At 41.8% G+C, this 18,069-nt stretch overlaps 1 protein-coding gene across 4 annotated transcripts in view; it reads right to left on the bottom strand.

Moving 5' to 3' along the window:
• ADGRB3 (adhesion G protein-coupled receptor B3) overlaps nt 1-18,069 on the bottom strand; it is a 688,563-nt gene that overhangs the window by 392,637 nt on the left and 277,857 nt on the right. For all 4 annotated transcript variants that reach the window (XM_029069998.2, XM_029069995.2, XM_039912307.1 and 1 more), the window contains exons 9-10: nt 8,393-8,494; nt 7,908-8,014 (exon numbers count right to left, since the gene is read on the bottom strand). In XM_029069998.2, the coding sequence (XP_028925831.1) occupies nt 7,908-8,014; nt 8,393-8,494 (209 nt within the window). The remainder of the gene's footprint in view (nt 1-7,907; nt 8,015-8,392; nt 8,495-18,069) is intronic.

The raw sequence follows: 18,069 nt of genomic DNA, 5'->3' as shown, positions 1-18,069 counted from the left end.
CTATTGAATGAATGAATGAATGAATAAGGTTTTAATTCAAGGTACAATTAAAATGTTTCTCCTCTCTTGCCACCAATTGGATACTTCAGAATAAACCATTCTCCTCACATGTCCCCCTTAATAAAACTATGAAGTGATGAGCAGTACTAGAATGGTCTTAGACAATGTGTTCCAGGACCTCAGTGATCTTGCCTAGCAACTGCAACAAGGACAATGAACATATTCCATTGTGGAACAAATATATTTAGTATATTGTGCCAGCTTTAACATCTTTTCTCTGAATTATTTTATCCCATTGAGAATGACATTGAGATTGTTCAGTGGATTTTATAGGGTTTTAAGTATTTCCATTTACTACTACAATTATTAGGGATTAATCCTGCTTTTTTGAAGCAACATTATGAATCTCCTCCTTCTAGTGGGTTCCTTACCTTTTTTTATCTTCATGTTTAATGGAAGCTGACAAAACTAATTGTTAAAAAGAAAAAAAAATGAAGAGACTGAGGATTGCTTCTCTTTTTACAACCTGTGATTTGGGCTTCTCTCCCCACAGAGATCCATGAGGATCAGAGTTTCAAGTATGGGTTGTATGCTTCAAATAATTTGTTTTCTATCTCTACACCAAATGTCAGCTATCCTCCTTTGTAGGGATTATTTTAAAAAACACCCAACAAACAATGACAAATAAAACCAACCAGCTTCCCAAAGCTCTCCAGTGAAAGTGACATGCTTTTGCATAACACATTTATCCTATGTTTTCAGAATCCACTCCTGCAATCCATCTGAGTGGTGCCTTTTATTAAAGTTTTTTACAAGCAATTATGGTGGAGTGTCATTTAAAAACAACTAGCAACAAGGCTTATTTTAAAAAGCAATAGTTTCAAAATATATTTTAGAATTAGACTCTCATTATTCTGTCATTTCCCAATACACTCATTTATGCATCAATTTGGAGATAAACGGACAGGGTAAAAGGGAAAAAAATATTGTAAAGGCTATGGAAGAGTGGCAGAGATGTAAAGAAAGAGAAGAGTGGAGTGAGAATAGTGAGGTCATGTGGCTCTAATACAGTCCTGGGAATCAGAGGGACCTGGGTTCTAATCCTTACTCTGCCACTCGTCCTTGTAATTTAAAAATTTATATTAATGTCTGTCTTCCCCTTGAGACTGTAAGCTCACTGTGGGCAGGGAATGTGTCTGTTCATTGTAATATTGTATTCTCCCAAGTGCTTAGTACAGTGCTTTGCAACAGTAAGTGCTCAATAAATCTGATTGAATGAATGAATGAATGAATGTGAGACCTTGGGCAAGTCACTTAACTTTTCTGTGCCTAAGTTACCTCATCTGTAAAATGGGGATTAAGACTGTGACCCCTGTGTGGGGCAGGGACTATGTCCAGTTTAACTTGTATTTACCTTAGCACTTAGTACAGTGTCTGGCACATAGTAAGCTTAATTAATACCATAACCCCCCAAAAAAACAAGCTGGTATCACCTCTAATGCAACATTCATCTCCTTCATGTTCAACTTCATCTGCCTCCCCCACCAATGCCTCTTTTATGACCACCTCTTCCATCACCACCACCTCTTCCACTACACTGCCTTTCCAACCATCGCCTCTTCTATTACCACCACCTCTTCTACCACCACCACCTCTTCCACTAGCAATGTTCCAACCCCACCTTTTCCTCCACCATTGCCTCCACCACCACAGATTCTTCCACCACTATCCTCCTCCTTCACCACTACCTCCTCCTTCACCATGACCTCCTCCACCAGCACCTCTTCCTCTGCTGCTATCTCTCCTTCTCCCTCTACCCCTTCATGTCTGACAGACAATAACTCTCCCACCTTCAAAGCCTTATTAAAAGCACATCTCCTTATGAGGTGTTCCCCAACGAAGTCCTTATTTCCTCTTCTCCCACTCCATCAATCTATCATATTCATTGAGTGCTTTCTGTGTGCAGAGTACTAAGTGTTTGGGAGAGTATGCTGCCTAGATCACTGCATCAGCCTCCTTTCTGACCTCCCATCCTATCTCTCCCCGCTCCAGTCTATACTTCACTCTGATGTTCGGATTATCTTTCTACAGAAACGCTCTGGGCATGTCTCTCCCTTCCTAAAAAAACCTCCAGTGGTTGTCTATCAACCTTCGCATGAACCAAGAACTCCTCACTTTTGGCTTCAAAGCTCTCCATTACCTTGCCCCCTCCTACCTCCCCTTCCTTATCTCCTTCTACAGCCCACCCCATACACTCTGCTCTTCTGTCACTAACCTCTTCACGGTGCCTCGTTTGCGCCTGTCCCACCGTCAGCCCCTGTCCCACACCCTACTACTGACCTGGAATGTCCTCCCTTCTCACATCTGCCAAACTGACTCTCTTCCCCTCTTCAAAGCCCTATTGAGAGCTCACCTCCTCCAGGAAGCCTTCCCAGACTGAGCCCTCTCTTTCCCTCTGCTCCTCTTCCCCTTCCCATTCCCCCTACTCCCTCCCTCTGCTCTACCCCCTCTCCTCCCCAAAGCACTTGTGTATATTTGTATATGTTATTCATTACTCTATTTTATTCATGATGTAAATATATCTATGATTCTATTTATCTTGATGGTATTGATGCCTGACTACTTGCTTTGTTTTGCTGTCTGTCTCTTCCTTTTAGACTGTGAGCCCACTGTTGGGCAGGGATTGTCTCTATGTGTTGCCGAATTGGACATTCCAAGCACTCAGTGCTCTGCACACAATAAGCGCTCAATAAATATGAATGAATGAATGAATGAATATAACTTCCTTCTGTCTCACCCTTGCACTTAGATTTGTACTCTTTATTCCCCTCTCCCTCAGACCCACAGCACTATGTCCATAATTAAATCAATTATATTGATAATAATGACAGTATTTGTTAAATGCTTACTATATGCCAAGCACTGTTCTAAGTGCTGATGCCTGCGTCCCCTGATAGAGTGTAAGCTATTTCAAGGCAGGGAACATGTCTACCAACTCTATTATAGTGTATTCTCCCTAGTGCTTAACAGTGTTCTGCCCACAGTAAGTGCTCAAAAAATACTTTTTATTGATTGATTCCTCCTCTACCGCACCAAAGCCTCCTCCAACACTGCCTCTTCTACCACCACTGCCTCTCCTACCACCAACTACCTCCTTCACCCTCGTCTCCTTCTCTTCTACCATTCTCTTCTTCCACCACAGCCTTCTGCACTGCTACCTCCTTCACTACCACCCTTGCCTTCTCCACTGCTGCCTCTTCCACCACCACTACCTATTCTACTACTGTCTCTCCAACACTACCTCCTTCATAATAATAATAATAATAATAATAACAGTATTTGTTAGGTGCTTACTATGTGCCAAGCACTCTTCTAAGCACTAGGATAGATGCAAGGTAATCAGGCTGTCCCATGTGGGGCGCTCCCAGTCTTCACCCCCATTTTAGAGATGAAGCCCAGAGAAGTGAAGTGACTTGCCCAAGGTCACATAGCAGACAAGTGTTGGAGCCGGGATTAGAACCCACATCCTATGACTCACAAGCCTGTGTTCTTTCCACTAAGCCATGCTGCTTCTCCATCACTGCCTCTTCTACTACCACCACCTCCTCTGCCACTACCTCCTCCTCCTCCACCACTGCCTCATCATCACCACTGTCTTCTCCAACACTGCCTCATCTATTACCACTTCTTCCAGGAGCACCATGACTTCTGCTACGACCTCCACCTCCTCCATCACTGCCTCCTCTACCACCACCATCTTCTTCACTCCACCTCTTCCTCCGGGATGACCACCTCCTCCACCACCACCGCCTCTTACACTGCCATTGCTTTCTCCAAATCTGCCTCTTCTACTACCACCATTTATTTCAGGACCACCACGGCCTGTGTTACTACCACTACCCACTCCACCCCACCACTGCCTCCTTCACTACCACTGCCTCTTTCACTATGGCCACCTCCTCCATCACTATCGCCTCTCCATCACCAGTGCTTCTTCCACCACCGATGCCTTCTCCACCACTGCCTCTTCTATTATTACTGCCTCCATCACCATCACCACCTCTTCAACCACTACCCCTTGGTCCATCACTACCTCCTCCTCCAGCACCAACACCTGTTCAATCACCATTTCCTTCTCCATCCTGAACTCCTCTTGAACCACCACTTTATTCACCATCACTGATGCCTCCTCCACCACTGACTCTCCTCTGCCACTACTTCTTCCTCCACCACCACCACCACCAACTCCTCCACCACTCCTCTGCCACTCTTTCCATAAGGGTGCAAAAGGCAATAGTGTCTGTATTAGCCCTAGCTGACACGTGGGATAACATGAATGAAACTTTCTAAATATAGTGAAACAACTCATTCCCTGTCAGGGTGAAAAGTCCCTTTTTGCTCAGCCTCAGGATAGACCAATTAAGTTGTGGTGAAGAAGAAGGTGGCTGAATAGAGGGAGAGAGTTGGTACACCAGGTTCTCCTAAGATGTAGGGGTTGGGTTCTTGCAAAGCTCTTCAATAAGAAAAACTCTTGCAGGGCACTAATGATGTCTGATGCTGTATAGGTGGTCTTTCTCCCAACACCAAGGCACCCTCTATTCAAATAGGCTCACAGTGGCAGACAAACCTTTCCTAATTCCATAACAGTGTCCTATTCAAATGCAAAATGAAAACATGTTGCAGAAGAACTGGATGTAGGATGCTCCCCTTTACTGTAAATAATTATGGCATTTGTTAAGCACGCATTCCGTGCTGCCACCACCTCTCTGGGTGTCCAATAAGATGCCAATGAATCCCACCTTATGTTTTCTGGACTCAACCCTGTAAATCCTAAGAATTCAAGCTAATGTAGGCTGACTGGTTCCTGTATGTCACCATACATGCCAGGTCTTTGGGCATTCTGGATCTTTGGGGGCTGCTTTCCCTAGGCAGGGAATGAGTCCAACCAGGGCACTTATTGCTCCTGATGCTCTAGAACTCCTGAAGCTCACCAAAGAACTGGGTTAGAGTTGGGTTAGAGTTAGGATCTTTTTCCCCAGCTGAATCTGCAGAGTTGCCAGTCAGCAGCGATCCTCCCAAACTTTTCCCATGCTCTTTGGGGTACAAACTAGTTCAGTAAGGGATGGTGGCAGCAAATCACCAGGGAAAACATCAGGACATCTTCACTGGAGCTATTAGAGAGTGGATGGCACCATTTGCTTTGGGAGGAGTCTGACCAAGGAAGGCTGTCACAGCATATACTTTCCTGCCTGGATCAAGGCAGGGAAAACAGCTCAAGCAGTGTTCCCTGATCAAGACTTCCATGACCTGTGTGGGACTGGGGTCATCTTTGCCCAGATTTTCTCAATGGCCTTAAAATGTCACCTGCAGAAGTCCCCAGAATCAAACAGAAGGCAAATTCCCATTTGAATCTATTGACTGATATCTCATCCATACCTAAACTATTGGTAGAAGACCATCAGTCAGTCAGTGGCATTATTGAGCTCTTCCCCTGAGTCCTTAAAGACCTAATCTCCTTTTCCTCTCTAAATTGAATAAGCCCAGTGAATTTACATATAATATTTTTAACATATAAATTAAAATCTAATGGTGTTGAAAATATGCACACTATTGGTTAATACATTTCGGTCACTTTTTCTCCCTCAAAAGTCATAAAACTGGGCAGGAGGGATTTGAGAATACACATTATTGTATATTTTGATGGAAGAAGAACAGTGAAGAAAGGTGGTTGTCACAATTTCTCTGTGCCTCAGTTTCCTCATCTGTCAAATGGGGAGTAAATCCTTTTTCCATCCTACTTAGACTGTCCCACTGGGACAGGGATGGTTTCCGATCTATCTTGTCTCCACACTGATGCTTATTACAGTGCTTGGCAAAGAGTAAGCACATAACAAGTAAGCAACCTTAAAAACAGATTATTCAAGAGTGCTAGAGCAAGCAATGACAATTTGAGTTGGAATGCAGACCATGGTGGGATGGGATTAAAGTGAAGCATCGGCTGTGAATAAATGAACATCCTACCAAGTAGTATCCTGCTATCCTTACCCAACTCTTATATATGGATTTGTTCTGGGGTCCTCATTCAAGATTTAAGGATGTAATGATCTTATAATCAAATTATAATAAAAATTATAATTATGGTATTAAGTGCTTACTCTATGCCAGGCACTGTACTAAGCTCTGGGGTGGATACATGCAAATTGGGTAAGACACATTCCCTATCCCACCTGGCATTCAGACTCTTACTCCCCTTTTCACAGATGACATAACTGAGGCACAGAGAATGAAGTGATGTGCCCAAGGTCACAGAGGAGACAAATGGCAGAATTGGAATTAGAACCCATGATCTTCTGATACCCAGGCCAGTGCTCTATCCCTCTCGAAGTGTAGGGAAACATGAAGGACAAGTTAAAGTTGGATAGAGTTGGAGACAGGTTAAATTTATTGTCCATAATATTTCCTCCTGTTAGACAGTGTTTTTCCATATATCTACTTCTCTAGTAGATGTTCACAGAACAGACACATTTTATTTTGCCAGAAAGATATTTTCATTGTGTGACTTGGAAAGGACCTATCAGAAGAATTAGGGCTGGTTATTTCAAAAATGCACATCTGTTAATACAGCATAACATAGTGTCCCAAGAAACGGTTGTGTGCATTCATAAAGCACTGAGCATGGAGTGAATTCTTAGCCTGGAGTGCTGCAAGAACATAAGCCCCATATCATATGGGTTTATCTAGGTTAATTCATTGGGCTTGTCTTGGGATTGTACATACATACATACATTTCATATTGTTTTATAGATTCAAAGTGAGGAGAGAATAAGTAATAAAATATGAATGTGGATGGCCTAGTAGAAAGAGCACAAGACTGGAAATCAAGAGACATGGTTCCTAGACTGAGCTTTGCCACTGGCCTAATATAATCCTTAGAAACTTTGGCAAGTTACTTCTCTTTGATGGGACTCAGCATTCTAAATTTTAAAATGGGGATAATGTAGACTGTGAGCATTTATGTGAGACAGTTTTGTCCGATCTGAAAATCTTGTAACCACCCTGCACTTAGTGTGTAATAAGCAACTTAATAAATGCCATGATTATTATTACATCAAAAGAGGTTTAAAGGCCAATATTTAACGGTCTTAACTGAGCCTCCTTCGCAGTGAGCTTTCAAATCTAGTTTTGTCCCATATTCCACAATACCCACTAGAGCTTGAATTCCCTAGTGATTATAAGGATGAGCAGCCAGTTCAGATAATGATATTGACTTATGCTTGCAAAATGTCAAGCATAATTTAATTGTGCTCAAAATATTCATGCAGCACATGTTATGAATAATTCAACTGTGTGTGGGAAAAGAGAAGCTATCTTTGGAAAAATTGGCTGACAATATTCTTTATGAGCAATTAATTTTTTTAGTAATCTGGTGAAGGAACATAATGGGTTAGTCATTTTCCTATGTTTTAATCTTAACCTGCATTGAGAAGTTAGATAAATAAAAATCATTATTGTTTTCTTGATAGGAAAGAATGAAAGATTTTAAGGCATCATTACATTATCAAAGTTAATTTGAAATAGCAACAACTCTCATTTACTATTTATCACAGTCTCTCAACAGTCATAATATGTGATTTATGTTTTACATACAAAATTGAGAACGTAGAATATTTTTTCACCTCTTCATTCTAGTAGACAAGGAGATCTTTCATTTAAGCAGCAGGAAAAAAATGAATAAAATGATTTAGCACTGGCATAAAAATAAGTTTTCTGTAACATCCCTTTTTTCTTGTAGTACTTCTCATCAGAGATTTTTCTGATGAGAGAGGACAGCAGAGGGTTAAATTCCCACATTCTGATTATTAGCAGAGTATAAACAGAGCAAGTACTAAAGCTGGCTTTGCACCTACTGAATGCTGCAAGTGTCTGTACTCATTTGATATGCATCTTGCAAAACTGGGATGTTCCCAGAAGGCCACTCCATGAAGACTGAGAGAGCAGCGTCTGCTAGTGGTGCCTGCAAGTCACAAGAACAGAAACAATATTGATCACTGTGATGCTGGAAAGTATAAAATACAAGCTTTGCAGTTGCTGAAAACAAGCATTTTGGCTCATATTATTGTCTTCTTTTTCCCAATGCACATTAGACAGGTATATTTTAGGTTTCGTTAAACTGCATACACTATTTTGTGCAACAGCTCATTAAGTTCTGCAATGTTAACTAAAAGGGACTTGGGAAATGGTTTAATTACAAGTAAAGTGTTTGCTCTTTCGTGATAATTCTTGGATTTATTAACAAAAGGCAAAGGTGAAATAAAACTGAGTAGATACTGAAAAACTCCTTTTTTTCCCCTGCATTATCATTTGGATCAGAATTGTTTAGGAAATACTGTACCTGTGGCATTGAGAGGACACCGATTAAATGCCAGGTCCCCAGCTGGAGTCCGTTTCCACACCATCGACATCAAATAATCCTCTGGGCATATTTCATATGGTGCTGGGATTTAAAACAGAAGTGCTTGAATGCTCATTTATTTCAAAATGAATTCACAAATGAATTCTCAAATATAAGCCTCATCTCTTCAGCACAGGACCAACAGTACTTTTCTTTCAGAGGTTTTCCTTTCTGCTTGGTAGGTTTAATTTCGTTATCCACTGCTACACTGCTACACTGCTACAAGCAAATGTATTTTCTTTCAAAAATTCACATTGCATCATTAATCATTAAAACATTTTGATTTTTCTATATATGGATAAGATTTGGACAGCTGCTGAAAATTGCTCCAATTCTTTTAATGCTTTTATATTTCAAAAACAAACAAAAAACCCTATTCCAATAGCCATATCTGATTCACTATAAGATACAGCAAAGGAAACAATCTCAGGGTGTCTGGAGGTAGGAGTTTATTATAAAGTGAGGTTAGGTTAAGTTTTCTATTATATATTTTAACCGTAAGGGGAATGATAAAAAATAACACAATAAAAGATGATAATTATCTGATTTGATCTTCTGGTATTATTATTGCTTTTGAAGCAAGAAAATTATTTCACATTTCCTTGGTAACAGATTCCTGCTAGAAGATTTATAAAAGCAAGGCAGAGTACTATTTCTCTGCAGTTTTCTTGTCACAAATATTTATTCCAGTGTGGAGTTTATAATTTTGAATACGTTAAGAAAAAAAGTGAACTTTGACAATAATGAACAGCAAACACACACTAGAAAACAAAATTTAAAATCAAGTAAAATATTATTTCTAAACATTTATTTCAAACTAACAATCAGGTGATCAGAAATATGGTGGTTAATTGAAAAATCACAAATTACATTTGATTTTTAAAGGTGGACAAAGTGTTCTCATGAAACAAGACACACAGTGTGCTCACATAAGCTCCTTGTGGGCAGAGATCATGCCTTTCATTCAGTCAGTATTCATTCAATAGTATTTACTGAGCGCTTACTATGTGCACAGCACTGTACTAAGCGCTTGGAATGTACAAATCGGCAACAGATAGAGACAGTCCCTGCCCATTGACGTGCTTACAGTCTAATCGGGGGAGACAGACAGACAAGAACAATGGCAATAAATAGAGTCAAGGGGAAGAACATCTCGTAAAAACAATGGCAACTAAATAGCCTTCAATTCTATTTTATTGTACTTTCCCCAGGCACTTACTACAGCGCTCTGAACAAAATAAGTATTCAATAAATACAATTTATTGATGATGAAAAAGCATTTCTGAATAAGAAACCAGGAGAATACAATAAAAATCAGGTGAGCATAAGAACAGAAACAAACTCTGCATCGGTCTTCAAATGAAGTAATCAGTGATTCCCTGTCACTCTTGGCAAATGGCAAATTGGAAAATGTAAAATGTAAAATTATGGGTGGGACTACTGTTACAATTGATCTTATTTTGAGTTCCTAGATCATAGGACAGAAACATGCTTTAAGTGCCCCTTCCCTATTATGCCCAACTAGAGCTGCAACTGCTAAGAACTATGCAGAAGTTCTTTTTTGGGCAGTGTGGAAGGGGAGGGGGGGTATAGAGAGGAAAGAAAAAAGGCAGGGAGGAATAGAAAGAGGAAGAGGAGAGGCAGGGAAGGGTAAAGCAAAAAAGAAGAGAAAAATAGGAGGCCAAGTTGGAAAAGGTGGAAGGAATCTTACTCCCTAAGCTCATTAGTACAATATTCTTTGCAAGCAATCAATCGTATTTATTGAGCACTTAACTGTGTACAGAGCACTGCACTAAACACTTGGGACAGTACAGTATAACAGAGTTAGTAGACACATTCCCTTACCACAAAGGTATAAAGTCTAGAGAATGGGGTTACAGTAAGCACTCAATATAAACAATGGGTTGATTGAATTGGATAAAAAAAGGTAGGAGGAGAAAGAAATAAAAGCAGACCTGGCAATTTAGGATTATCATAAAGTGATCAGTTGGGTATGTCCAGATGCTGTAGAAGGGGAGGGAGGCTTTCAGGGAAGCAGCATGGCCTAGTGGGAAAGAATAAGGGCCAGGGAATCAGAAGGATGTGGGTTCTAATCCCCGCTTTGCCACTTGTCTGCTGTGTGACCTTGGACAAGTCACTTAACTTCTCTTTGCCTCAGTTACTTTATCTGGAAAATGGGGATTAAGACTTTGAGCCCCATATGGGGCAGGGATTGTGTCCAACCTGATGATCTTGTGGCCTAGTGCTTGACACATAGTAAGCTCTTAACAAATACAATTATTATTATTATTATTGCAGTCTACTGTTGAGGAGTAGGTTAATATTTTATATTCATGTATGCTCCTTGTAGATAGGGATCATGTACTATGTTAATGTATTTTCCCAAGAGCTTAGTACACTGCTCAAATTAGAGTAAGGACTCAATCAATTCTATTAATAAGTTTATTGCTGAATGACCATCTGAAGTGAGAGGCCCCTCTCATTCCCATGAGGACAGTTCTCTATAGCCACTTCTGTTACCACCTTCTCACTCATTTACATCTCTACCTCCTTTTGGAATTCTGGAGCACTACTGGGCCCCAGGATTCTTCATCCTGAATGATCCCATCCTAACTTGACCTAACTTGTCCTGATAGGTCTTATTTTTCACGCTTCCAGCCTGTCAGCCTCAAAGCCCTTTCCAGGAACAATTAAGTTTTCAATTTAATCTGGAGTGATAGGCAGTCACCCAACAGCCACTGCTGGCTTCTGTTCCCTTCACTCCAAAGAAACTGCCCTCTCAAAAGGCACAGAGGTCTCCTTCTTGCCAAATTGAATGGTCTTTACTTCATCCTAATCCTGCTCGACTTCTCAGCTGCCTTTGGCATTGTCTATCACCTCCTTCTCCTGTAAATTAGAGAAGCAGCGTGGCTCAGTGGAAAGAGCACGGGCTTTGGAGTCAGGGCTCATGAGTTCGAATCCCAGCTCTGCCACTTGTCGGCTGTGTGACTGTGGGTGAGTCACTTCACTTCTCTGTGCCTCAGTTCCCTCATCTGTAAAATGGGGATTAAGACTGTGAGCCCCACGTGGGACAACCTGATTCCCCTATGTCTACCCCAGCGCTTAGAACAGTGCTCGGCACATAGTAAGCGCTTAACAAATACCAACATTATTATTATTATTATTAAATTTTATCCAACCTCAGGTTCACTGACACTGTCCTCTCCTGGGTTTCCTCCTGTCTCTCTGGATGCTCATTCTGTCTCTTTTGTGGGCTCCTCCAATGACTCCCACCTTTTAATTGTGGGTGTCCCTTAAGGTTCACTTTTGGGTCCCATTCAATTTTCCATCTTTACCTACTCCTTTTGAGGAACTCATTGTCTTCCATGGATTCAACTAACACCTCTATGCCGTTGATTCCCAAATCTACATCTCCAGCCCCTCTGTCTCTCCCTCTCTGACTCTCCCTCTCTTCAATCATGCATTTCCTCCTGACTTCAAGACATCTCTACTTATATGTCGCACCTACATCTCAAACTTAACATGTCCAAAACAGAACTCTTCATCTTACCACCCAAACCCAGTCCTCTCCTTGATTTTCCCATCACTCTAGACAGCCCCAAAATTCTTTTGGTTTCTAAAGTCTATAACCGTTATCTTTGAATCTTCTCTCTCATTCAACCCAAATATTCAATCTATCACTAAATCCTGTCAGTTTGCCCTTCACAACATTTTTAAAAATCCTCCCATTCCTCTTCCTTCAAACTGTTATTTCGATAATTCATGTAGTTATCTTATCCCTCCTTGATTACTGTATCAGCTTCCTAGCTGACCTCCTTGCCTCCTGTGTCTCCCAACTCAAGTCCATACTTCACTCTGCTACCTGGATTAATTTTCTACAAAATCTTCAAAAACCTCTAGTGGTTACCCAACAACTTTGGCACCAAACAGAAACTTCTTACCATTGGTTTTAAAGCACTCGGCTACTTAGCCCCCTCCTATCTTACCCTGCTTTTCTCCTAATAATTAAATCATAGCTTGCACATTTTACTCCTCTAATGCCAACCTACTCTCTGTAAATCAGTCTCATCTATCTTTCTGTGAACCTCTCACCCATACCCTGCCTCTTGCCTGGATCATCCTCCCTTTTCATATCTGACAGACAATTACTCTCCCCAGATTCAAAGACTTATCTAAGGCACATCTCTTCCAAGAGAAGCAGCATGTCATAGTGGGTGAGATACATCATGACATAGTGGGTAGAGCATGGGTCTGGGAGTCAAAAAGCCATGAATTCTAAACCCAGTCCACTACTTATCTACTGTGTGACCTAGGGCAAGTCACTTCACTTCTCTGTGCTTCAATTACCTCATCTGTAAAAGAGGGATTAACACTGTGAGCCCCATGTGGGACAACCTGATTACCTTATATCTACCTCAGTGCTTAGAACAGTGCTTATCACAAAGTAAGTGCTCAAAAATACTATATTATTATATACAAATTCCATTATTATTATTATTATTATTATTAATTAGGGCTTCCCTGAAAAAGCCCCCATTTCCTCTTTTCCCACTCCCTTCTGCATCACCATAATTTGCTTCCTTTATTGACCCCTCCTTCAGTCCTACAGAACTTATGTTTATTCATAAATTTATTTATTTATATCAATGTCTGTCTCTCCCTCTAGACTGTGAGCTCTTTGTGTACAGGGAATGTGTCCACTTCCAAGCAGTTAGTACAGTGTTCTATACACAGTAAATGCTCCATAAATATGATTGATTGATTGATCGAAACTTCCACCAAAACGGCTGGACTGTCTATCCTGGGACATTACTACACTTTTCTGGATGGAGAGAAACATATTATCTGGTCATACTGGAAATCCCTAGTAATGGCCCAGAAGAACTGGTTCTTCCAGGGTCAGGTACTCTCCCCTCCATCAAAGCTTTATTGAAGGCACATCTCCTCCAAGATACCTGCCCCTAACTAAGCCCTCCTTTCCTCTTTTCCCACTCCCTTCTGTGTTGTTCTGACTTGCTCCCTTTATTCATCGTCCCCTCCCAGCCCCACAGCACTTATGTACATAACTATAATTTTATTTATTCATATTAATAATGAATAATGATCAGAGTGGGAAGATAGAAATTTAATAATAATTGTGTCTCTATCTGTCTCCCCCTCTTGACTGTAAGCTCATTGTGAGTAGGTAATGTGTCTGTTAGATTGTCATATTGTACTCCCCCAAGTACTTAGTACAATACCCTGCAAACAGTAAGCTCTCAATAAATATGATTATTCAATAGTATTTATTCAATAGTATTTATTGAGCGCTTACTATGTGCAGAGCACTGTACTAAGCACTTGGGATGAGCAAGTCGGCAACAGATAGAGACAGTCCCTGCCATTTGACGGGCTTACACTCTAATCGGGGGAGATGGACAGACAAGAACAATGGGAATAAATAGAGTCAAGGGGTAGAACATCTCGTAAAAACAATGGCAACTAAATAGAATCAAGGCGATGTACAATTCATTAACAAAATAAATAAGGTAATGGAAATATATATAGTTGAGCGGACGAGTACAGTGCTGTGGGGATGGGAAGGGAGAGGTGGAGGAGCAGAGGGAAAAGGGGAAAAAGAGGGTTTAGCTGCGGAGAGGTAAAGGGGGGGTGGCAGAGGGAGTAGAGGGAGAAGAGGAGCTCAGTCTGGGAAGGCCTCTTGGGGGAGGTGAGTTTTAAGTAGGGTTTTGAAGAGGGGAAGAGAATCAGTTTGGCGGAGGTGAGGAGGGAGGGCGTTCCAGGACCACGGGAGGACGTGGCCCAGGGGTCGACGGCGGGATAGGCGAGACCGAGGGACGGTGAGGAGGTGGGCGGCGGAAGAGCGGAGCGTGCGGGGTGGGTGGTAGAAAGAGAGAAGGGAGGAGAGGTAGGAAGGGGCAAGGTGATAGAGAGCCTTGAAGCCTAGAGTGAGGAGTTTTTGTTTGGAGCGGAGGTTGATAGGCAACCACTGGAGTTGTTTAAGAAGGGGAGTGACATGCCCAGATCGTTTCTGCAGGAAGATGAGCCGAGCAGCGGAGTGAAGAATAGACTGGAGCGGGGTGAGAGAGGAGGAAGGGAGGTCAGAGAGAAGGCTGACACAGTAGTCTAGCCGGGATATAACGAGAGCCTGTAGCAGTAAGGTAGCCGTTTGGGTGGAGAGGAAAGGGCGGATCTTGGCGATATTGTAGAGGTGAAACCGGCAGGTCTTGGTAACGGATAGGATGTGTGGGGTGAACGAGAGAGATGAGTCAAGGATGACACTGAGATTGCGGGCCTGAGAGACGGGAAGGATGGTCATGCCATCCACGGTGATAGAGAAGTCTGGGAGAGGACCGGGTTTGGGAGGGAAGATGAGGAGCTCAGTCTTGCTCATGTTGAGTTTTAGGTGGCGGGCTGACATCCAGGTGGAGACGTCCTGGAGGCAGGAGGAGATGCGAGCCCGAAGGGAGGGGGAGAGGACGGGGCGGAGATGTAGATCTGCGTGTCATCTGCGTAGAGATGGAAGTCAAAGCCGTGAGAGCGAATGAGTTCACCGAGGGAGTGAGTGTAAATGGAGAACAGAAGAGGGCCAAGAACTGACCCTTGAGGAACTCCAACAGTTAAAGGATGGAAGGGGGAGGAGGCGCCAGTGATTAGCTGACTGACTGTTACTAACTCAGCTCAACTCAAATGGAGATTGTGCTGGAGACTGGAGGTGGCTAAGTGGCGGCCATGCTATTTGATAGAGATGGCTGCCAAGTGCTCATTGTAGAGAGCATAGTCTTCCAGACTGTTACTTGGTGTTTCCTAGGAGCCTTCCTTGAATATAGAAGCAGTGTGCCTATTGGAAAGAGCCCACGCCTGAGAATCAGAAGACTTGGGTTCTAATCCTGACTTTGCCTCTTGTCTACCCTGTGATCTTGGGTAAGTCACTTAACCTCTCTGTGACTCCATTTTATTACCTGCATAATTGCTTACCACCTGAAGACAGTGCGTTCATTGCCTTGTCACCCTACTGCTTTCTCTCAAATCAGAGAGACTGAAAGCTTGGTTCCAAGATACCTACTTCTGCCCCACTAATGCATCATTTCTATCCTATATGATAAAGAAAACTGCCGCTGTCACATTAGAAAGAGAAAGTGGATTATGTAGTCCTGATTTCTACAGTCTTTGTCAGGGGCCATGCTGCTACTCTCTCTGGCACTGCATCCCGAGAAAATCACTTAACCATCTCCTTTTTCCATACCCTTCTTTTTTTATGGTAATTATTAAGCAATTGCTATGTAACAAACACTGTACTAAGGGCTAGGGTAGATAGAAGCTAATCAGGTTGGATACTGTTCCTGTCATATTTGGGACTCACAAATGAAGTAGAAGGAAGTAGGATTTAGTCTATATTTTACAGATTTTACATATTTTACAGAAAAGTTTAGTGATTTGCCCAAGATCACACAGCAAGTAAGTGGTGGATCTGGGATTGGAACTCAGGTCCTCTGACTCCCAGGCCTGTATTTTTTTCATTAGACCATGTTGCTTTTGTTTGTTCTCCCTCTTACTGTTCTCCATTCTCTATCTTTTTCTGCCTCTTTCAAATTATCTTCTTCTTTCTGCCCCAAGTCTTTATCATTCTATTAATGCTATCCCATGGAGGCTCTGACCCCATCTCACCTGGGAGGTAATAATGTAACTTTTATCTTCCTGGAAGAGAATATTAACAATTTACCAATTATTTTTTCTCCAATTCTTTCCTTGGCCCCTTCAATATGATTTCTGACCCCTTCACCTTCTCAACCACCTTTTCAAAGGTCATAAATGATCTCTTTCTTGGCAAATACGATGGCAATACTTGTCAAATTTATATCTCAAGCCCTGATCTCTCATCTTCTCTGCAGTCTCACATTTCCTCTTGTCTTCATAACAACTCTACTTGGATGTCCTGCCATCACCTCAAAATTAACATGTCTAAAACATAACTCTTCATCTTTCTATCCAAATCCTGTCCTCCGCCTGACTTTCCCATAACCATAGACAGCACCACCCTCCTTCCTGTCTCAAAAGCCCATAACTTCGGCATTATCCTTGACTCCTCTCACTCATTTAACCCATATATATTCAATCTATCACTAAATCGTCTTGGTTAAACCTTCACAGTGGTCAAATCTAACCTTTCCACTCCATGCAAACAGTTACCACGTTAATCCATGTATTTATCCCATCCCATCTTGATACCTATATCAGCCTCCTTGCTGACTTCCCTGCTTCCTGTCTCTACCCACTCCAATCCATACTTCATTTTACTGCCCATATCATTTTCTACAAAAAATGTTCAGGCCATGTTTCCCTTCTCTTCATGAACCTCCAGGGGTTACCCATCCACCTCTGCATCAAACAGAATCTCCTTACCATGGACTTTAAAGCACTCATTCAACTTGTCCCGCCTACTTCAACTTGCTATTCTCCTACTACAACCCAGACCTCACACTGCAGTCCTCTAATGCCAAACTACCCATTCTACCTTGATCTGGCTTATCTCACTGCCAACCTTCCACTTTCTGCCTCTGGGTTGGAATTCCAAGCCTTATTGAAGACACACCTCCTCCAAGAGGCCTTCCCTGACTAAGCCTTCATTTCCTCTTTTTCTTCTCCCTTTGTTGTGTTGTACTCTTTCAAGTGCTATGTAACAGTGCTCTGTATTCAATAAATACAATTGATTGATTGATCCCCTTAGATGATCCCCAAATCTACATCTCTAGCTCTGATCTCTCTTCCTATGTGAAGTCTAACATTTCCATTAGCATTGAGGATATGTCTACCTGGATGTCCCACCTATGACTGGAACTTAACATGTCCAAAATAGAACTTGTAATTTTTCCACGCAAACTCTACCCCACTGCCACTTGGAAGACCATGTCTACCAACTCTATTTTTTTGAATTCTCTGAAACAGTTAGTACAGTGCTGTGCACACAAGAAATGCTCATTAGATGTGATTGATTACCTTTAGACCATAGGAGACCATTTGCATTGTGGCAAGCAACATACGTCAGCGCTTAGAACAATGCTTGGCACATAGCAAGTGTTTGACAAATACCATCATCATCATCATGTAAACTACTACAATGCTCTAAATGGTACCTAGAGTCGCATAATATAGTGTTCCTTTCAAACTGACTAATTTAGTGCCTGGGAGAAATTTAGACTTTGTGTGATTCATACTTATGGTCATGCATTTTAATATTAATAAGGAAAAATGTTATATAACTTTAAGGTAGTCTTTTTGTTATTTTTGCATTTCCACATTTCAGAGTGTACACAACTTCAGTTTCATGGATTGTAGGAGACATGTCTCCTCTCAGGATTGCATCTGGAGAGTTTCCAGTACTCTACCAGTCTCAGCTAAAGGAGGGTCAAGCAGAGGCATACCCATTCTAGTCCTAGTTTGGGCAATGGCTAGCAAGTGGAAAGCAATCTGGTACAAACTCTCATTTCCTGGGCAGCAGCAGGATGGGAGCGAGTCGAGGGTGGAGATTCAAGTTTACTGAGTGGAAGAAGGCAATGGTAAATCACTTCTGTATTTTTACCAAGAAAACTCTATAGAATACACTACCAGAACGATTGCAG

This window comes from Ornithorhynchus anatinus, chromosome 1 (assembly GCF_004115215.2).
Source record: "Ornithorhynchus anatinus isolate Pmale09 chromosome 1, mOrnAna1.pri.v4, whole genome shotgun sequence".
Classification (NCBI taxonomy): domain Eukaryota; kingdom Metazoa; phylum Chordata; class Mammalia; order Monotremata; family Ornithorhynchidae; genus Ornithorhynchus; species Ornithorhynchus anatinus.
This window is presented reverse-complemented; position numbering and strand designations above follow the sequence as displayed.